Source organism: Akebia trifoliata, chromosome 12 (genome assembly GCF_017979445.1).
Source record: "Akebia trifoliata isolate Shusen 1 chromosome 12, ASM1797944v1, whole genome shotgun sequence".
In the NCBI taxonomy this organism is placed as follows: domain Eukaryota; kingdom Viridiplantae; phylum Streptophyta; class Magnoliopsida; order Ranunculales; family Lardizabalaceae; genus Akebia; species Akebia trifoliata.
In genome coordinates, this window is record NC_141386.1 from 4730110 (window position 1) to 4737328 (window position 7219).

Here is a 7219-nt window from a genome sequence, read left to right on the forward strand (position 1 = left end):
ACTTTAATTCAGTTTGAGTTGGTTTGATTCCAATGGAATTTGGTTCAGTTCTAATTCTTATTTAGTGGAACCGACCTATATTGGTTTGATTCCAATTTGATCTCAAACCGAACCAAGTTGCACTCCTAATGTTATGTTGATAGTGATAACATTTTGTCAACATTATGTAGCAGTTGTATCAACTCAAGTTACACTTTCAGTATTTTTAAAATTTTTGATAATTATTTTAGAATTTACCCTATTTAGAATAAAATGATTTTCATGCATAAGTTAAAAAATATTAATGTAATTGTTAATTATTATTAAAGAGTTCACATGCAACTCACGTGAATTTTACTAGTAATAGTAAAGAAGGTAACTTTAAAAAAAATTGAAAAACTTGTGGGTCATTTACATTCCCCACAAGATGAGCATGCTCATTCATTTATATTTTTGTTTTGTTTTGTTTTTTGTTTTTTTGTTTTTGTGGTTGCGAAGCAAATCTCAACCAACAAAAATAAATTATATCTCATCGATAATATTTGCTCAAGTCAAGAAGGCAACCAATATTTCTTTATTTATTTTTTTACTTTTTTATTAGTAAATTTATTTTTAATGAGATCAATAATTTGGTGCTTAAGGCAATCAAACCCAAGCTTACACTATCATCACCCAGTGACTTTATCAATCAAGCTAAAGCAAATCTTTGGGCCTGTTTGATTACAATATTCGTTTTCAAGAAAATACAAGCTTCTTGGGAAAATGGTTATTGAGAAGTGAATTGTGTGAGAAAATGAATTCCATTATATAACTGAACCTAGCAAAATATGAAAGAAAGAGGTGCCCATATCTTAGTTTTAGAACTCGTCGGGTCAACTTGATCTAATTGGATTTTGAGGTGACTCGGACAAAAAGATCGATGGAACCAACTTGTCGAATCAACTTGGCAAATCATCAAATCAACTCGGTTGACTCAACTAAAAAATGCACCTAGTCTAATTTGAAACTTCACTGAGTTATTCAAATATATATATATATATATGGGAAATGTTCAGCACCCTAAGTTTTACCACACACTTTAACAAACGTTTTTTGTCCTACATGGGTTAGAAGTTTTGGAATGGGCTGATTTTTGGTGAGGATGATCTCTATGATTAGAAGATCATCCTCCCCAAAAATCAGCCCATTCCGAAATGTTTAGCCCCATGTTTACAAGTTGAAAAATCGTTGACCGTCCATTTTTTGTAAATCATTTTTGATGGGGTTAGAAGTTTTGGAATGAGCTGATTTTTGGTGAGGATGATCTCCTCATCATAGAGATCATCCTCACCAAAAATCAGCCCATTCCGAAACTTCTAACCCATGTAGGACAAAACGCGTTTGTTAAAGTGTGTGGTAAAACTTAGGGTGCCGAAACGGGACCCTATATATATATATATATATATATATATATATATGGGAGCGCTTCAGCAGCCCCATTATGGTGTCCCACATGGTGCCATGCATTTTTCAAAACATGGGTTACAAGCTTTGGAATGAGCTGATTTTTTGTGAGGATGATCTCTATGATGAGGAGATCATCCTAACCAAAAATCAGCCTATTCCAAAAATTCTAACCCCATCAAAAGTGATTTACAAAAATTGGATGGTCCACGATTCTTCAACTTGTAAACTTGGGTTAGAAGTTTCAAAATGAGCTGATTTTTGGTGAGGATGATCTCTTCACCGTAGAAATCATCCTCACAAAAAATCAGCCTATTCCAAAACTTGTAACCCCATCAAAAGTAATTTACAAAAAATGCATGGCACCATGTGTGGCACCATAAGGGGCTGCTGAACCGCTCCCTATATATATATATATATATAGGGTCCCGTTCACCACCCTAAGCTTTACCGCACACTTTAACAAACGTGTTTTGTCTTACATGGGTTAGAAGTTTTGGAATGGGCTGATTTTTGGTGAGGATGATCTCTATGGTGAGGAGATCATTCTCACCAAAAATCAGCTCATTCCAAAACTTCTAACCCCATCAAAAATGGTTTACAAAAAATGGACGGTCCACGATTTTTCAACGTATAAACATGGGGCTAAACAATTCGGAATTGACTGATTTTTGGGGAGGATGATCTTCTAATCATAAAGATCATCCTCACCAAAAATCAGCCCATTCCAAAACTTCTAACCCATGTAGGACAAAAAACGTTTGTTAAAGTGTGGTAAAACTTAGGGTGCTGAACATTTCCCATATATATATATATATATATATATTTGTGGAGAACAAAAATTAAATATCTTATTTATTTTAAAATATTAAAATCTATATTTCAATTCTAATTAATTTAATATATTTTTATATGACTCATTCACTCATGCTTATTAAGTTGATTCAACTTAATAGACATCTCAGTTTCGCCTGTAAGAAATTGGGTGATCTCTTAATTTACCCTATTGAATGTGGAACACCTTGCGTAATTGAAAAAGAAGAAAAAAATTGAAAAAAAAAAAAAAAGAAAAAAACCTATGATTTTAATTTTGACCATAAATATTGAGTGGAAATAATGGTCATTATTACAATAACACCCTAGACCCATTCCATTTTTAAGAAAATGATGGCAGTCTAATATCAATTTACTTTTATAAGCCAATATGTGCGTGTATAACTCAATTTTCATCAAAATTATCCAAATTATCTCAATCGACTTTGTTCTAGTATATGATCCATTGGAGTCACTTGTACATTTTCACAAATACATTCATTTCTAATTTTAACTTTATTAGTTTTTCCACAAATCCATCTCATCATTCTCACCTCTCACACACTCACTTTTCGACTGCCCAACATAATATCACTATTTACAGTTATTATTTATATTATTTAAGCTATAATTTCAAAATTTAAATTCAAAACTCATTTTAAACACTTTGTTACATAATTTTCTTTAAACATTATCTGTGCTTATCTCTTTGTGCCACAACTAATGTCGAAATAAAATTTTGTGACTGCTAAGTAATGATGAAAAAAAATTGTTAGATACATATGGCAGATTGGATCACCTTATCAGTGTGAATTTCTCATTTGGTGGTTTAAAAAAGAATAGCCCCGCCATTGAACGGTATTGATCGATGGATGAGGATGAGCCCTGTATATGGTGCCCTTTGATGAGCCCTGAATAGCCCTTTTGAGTCCTGTAGAAGTGTTGATTTTCCTCCTCTCAGTAGCCATATTACAAAACCTTTACCACTCACTCATTTGAGTTATATTTGATTCAATCTGTTGAACCAAACAGAATGAAGGATCATATGGAAGATGTCATACTTCAAAGGCTCACTATTCCAAAGAAAATGTTGTTGAACCTTCTTCACCCTCATGTGCATTTCAAGGTATTTCTCATCTGGGATCGAAACCAGTATATCTTTCAATTTGGGAATATCTTTCTCTTCTACAAATATCGCAAATGCCTCCCAATGCAAAACCTCGAAGAAAGGTGGCACATAATTGTCAGATATGAAAACTGGAACACATTCATAGAAAATTGCTTCAACCACACGTGGACTATTAACGTCATGACCCCTAGCACAGATGCAATACTTGCTGCTCTTCATGTACTGAATGTAGTTCTGTGTTCCATTGTACCCGTTAGGCATCTGTCCAAAGATTTTCATGTCGGGGTCTTTGTTTGCCCAATATTGTAGTAGAATTGGACGCAAATCCCCATGCATTCCCCCAGCAAAGAAGGCGAGAATTGGCCTCCCCAAAGGTGGGTTGCCTCCGAGATCTCGAAGAGGGTCCTCCATTTTGCGGACTTGTGTTTCGGGAAGAGTTACGTCCTTGCCTATTTTAAAGTCTCTAGCAATATTGGCATTACAAAGGGCTTTGATGCAATTATCCATATGGTACCTTGTTTCAAATGGAGCCTGCGAAAGAAATTCTACACCGTAAACTAATAAACTTTTTAGATCAAAGTTTTAATATTGTAAAAGAGTAAAATGTATGGGAAGCATATACCCAGTCGTGGCACGCAACAAGAAAGTGATCTGCTCCACCAGTTCTGTTCCAAAAGGTATATTTTGTTGCAATTATATCCACATAGTTCTTCAAATACTCAGCTAGGTTCGTTCGATTGTGGGAATTACGTACGTACAATGTTAACTGTAACATTCGTGTACTAAAAGGCATGTAAAACAGGTGAGCTTTCTTGGGGTCATTCACAACGAAATGTTTGTTTTCTTCCATCTGTCTCATAAACCATCCCTCGGAAGCATAAATTCCCTTTAGTATTGGTTCTGTTGGTTCATGAAAGATGGGATTTTCTCCTTCTTTGTAGATGTAGACTTTGAGAATGTGTTCCATAAGTTCATAGCTCCTGCAAAACCTTTAGATGAGATGCTACAAGAGAAATATCTAACACCTTAATTGTCCATATTTGAAATGCTGGACAAACAAATTTTACTGCATAAAGAACATGTTAGAATACAAAGTATGTAATTTTAATAACTCACCTTTTAAACATGGAAACATTCCGAAAAATAGAAGGATAAAGCTCTGGGTCATTCTTTATAATAGGAGAATTCTTGATCTGTGACTTAGCAAATATAAGGTCCTGATCGCGTTCCGAAGACCACTGTGGTCTCTATTATCAAATGAAACAAAAAATAAAACATCTTTCCCATGGACAAGAAATTTAACTCTATCTCCTTTGTTCAAATTTAAATTTAAATTTCTGAACCCATACCATCGAATGAAAAGAACCATGACTTTGAAGCAATAAATTGTTCATCTTGGATATTGATGTTTGTGGTGCCCCTTTCTTACTCATTTCAGGATTATTGGTCATTGTATGATTATTAATCGGACCAGGATTTCCATCCTTGGAAGACATTTCTGTTTGTTGGTTTCCAATTGAGGTTGTGTTGGAGGTGATAGGTATGACAGAAGTGCTTGAGTTTGCATCCAATTTTCCCACTGAGACCATGTTATTCGAAGACACTACTGGTGGTAATGCAGGTGAGGTGGCTGGGGCATCACTATTTGAGCTTCCAACCTTATCTAATGTCAAATCCGTCTCTTTTTTCTGAACATTACTAGAGGGAAATAGGGACCCCAAAACATTTTGATAGGGGAGAGCGGAAGACTGAAACACTAAAACAACAGAAACTATTAACCCCATCATCAAAACCAATCTCTTGGTTTCGATCTGGCATAGATTTTGAATTTGAAATGTGTGATCCATGTCATACAGAACGCACAAACTTTCCTTCTAGCTTAGAAATGATTCAATCATCTTGGAGCACAGACTTCTACTCTCCAATATCAAGCCTGAAAAACAACTGGATACCCCAAAAATCAGTCTGAGAGAATGAAAATGAGAGAGCTTCTGATCTAAGGAACATAAAAAATTTGAAGATTTACTTTATTACAAAATGTGCATAAGAATCATGAACATGCATAAAAACAAGAAATTGATACTTTAAGAAGATAAATAGAGAACCCAAATAAATGGACAACAAAGAGTTAACGTCATAAAAAATAAAAAATAAAAAGAGTTCAATATCAAGAACATTACCTTTCATCACATAAATTCACCAATCTGCAAGCAATTAAGACTTTCTAAACATGCATTTATAAAAATTATAAAAAATTAAAATAAAATAAAAAAAGAGTCAAAGTTTTTTGAACTCGGCTAAATGATTCTTCTTCTTCCATTCCACTTTGTTAATGAGAGTGAGTTCATATCTCATTTCATTGTTTCCATCCACGTTCTTCTGGGTCTTCTTCTCACTCTTTTAAGACCTTCAAATTGAATATTTCTTCTAATTGGGGCTGTGATCTGGCCTTCATTGCACATGCCCAAACCATCTAAGTCGACTTTCTCTTAGTTTATTGCCTATTGAATCTCCTCCTACATTTTCCCAAATAAGTTCATTTTTAGTCTTTCCACTCATTCATCTCCACACACACACTAAAAAAAACAACACACAAGACACATCCTTACCATGGAAACCTAAATAAAAACAATACAAACTTCCTTAGAAAAAAAAAAAAAGCCAACTCTTTGTCTCAAAATAGAACCAAAGAACAACAAATATAGAGGAGCAGAAGCTTAACAAATTAACCTCAAAAGCATAATTTTCCATCCAAAATACTAACCATCTCTTTGTTTATTCGGTATGGGTCCATTTTGTTTAATTCTGAAAAGTTATGGAAAGTTCCATAAAAATTTTGGAAATTATACAAATGATGATTTTGGGTTTCTTCCAAAAATCCATCATCTTCAACCTCCCTCAAAAAACCTATCTTGCAAGTTTGAACCCAATTTCCATAAATAAATAAATAAATAACAGCTATATATCTCCAAATTAGTGTTCAAGTACCATGTAAAAATAACTGTATTTCAAATAAAATCTAAATAATTCTGAACCTAAATTAGATCCCAAATTATCTAAAATCCTATTTGGTAAATCAAACAAGCCTCATATCTTCTCACATCTCAATATAATATCTAGGGAAAAACCCTAGAAGATCAAAATGTTCTCAACACTGACAAAATAACAGAATTAAAACTAAAGTAATTTAATCAAGAAAAATGTTATCTTTTTCCATAAAATGAACCCTACAAGATTTAATAAAAGATTCTGGTCTAGAAACAGAGAGCTTAAGCTACAGAAATGGAAGTAAGAGGAGCTCAATTTACGTAAAATAAAATTCGATCTGCTTAAGTAAACCAAATATAAAACAATTCTTGCAGAAACTAATTTGGATTTAATCATTTAAAAAAAATAAACCCAAAGATCCAAAGCTTCGAGAGATTACATTAGTTGAGGGAGTATCTCTGAAAGTTTGGATCTCGCCATTGTTTGAGCTTCCTTTTCATATTGTTCGTTACTCGTTTCTGTATGACAAGTGGCGAACCCAGCTTTGAAGTTTTTGTTGTCCCCTTGAAAGTGCCCTTATTTATTGCATATAATTACATTAATACCAAACATAGAGTCGGCGCATCTTAGCGAAGGCATGAAGTATTTTGCCGAAATTATTGGATCCGCCACTTTTTAACATATTTTTATCCAAAAAAGGGATCATGTGCCCATTTTGGCCTAATTTAAGTAGACATTCGGATATTAAACTGAATTCACCTCTATACATTTTTTCAACTATCTTTTTTTCATAAAACCCTTGTATTTTCAAATTTCAACTTGAAATAAATCGTCAAACCTAAATCTAATTCTGGTTTTTTTTTTTTT

General features: G+C 33.6%; 1 protein-coding gene across 1 annotated transcript; it reads right to left on the reverse strand.

Moving 5' to 3' along the window:
* Positions 1-2901: 2901 nt before the first annotated feature.
* On the reverse strand, positions 2902-6781 carry LOC147388732 (putative glycosyltransferase At3g07620). Its single transcript, XM_086419390.1, has 4 exons — positions 4714-6781; positions 4481-4611; positions 3987-4344; positions 2902-3895 (listed from the first exon to the last, which is right to left on the reverse strand). The coding sequence occupies exons 1-4, from the start codon at positions 5209-5211 to the stop codon at positions 3236-3238; spliced, it is 1647 nt and encodes a 548-aa protein (XP_086275516.1). The 5' UTR covers positions 5212-6781; the 3' UTR covers positions 2902-3235.
* Between the last annotated feature and the right edge of the window lie 438 nt (positions 6782-7219).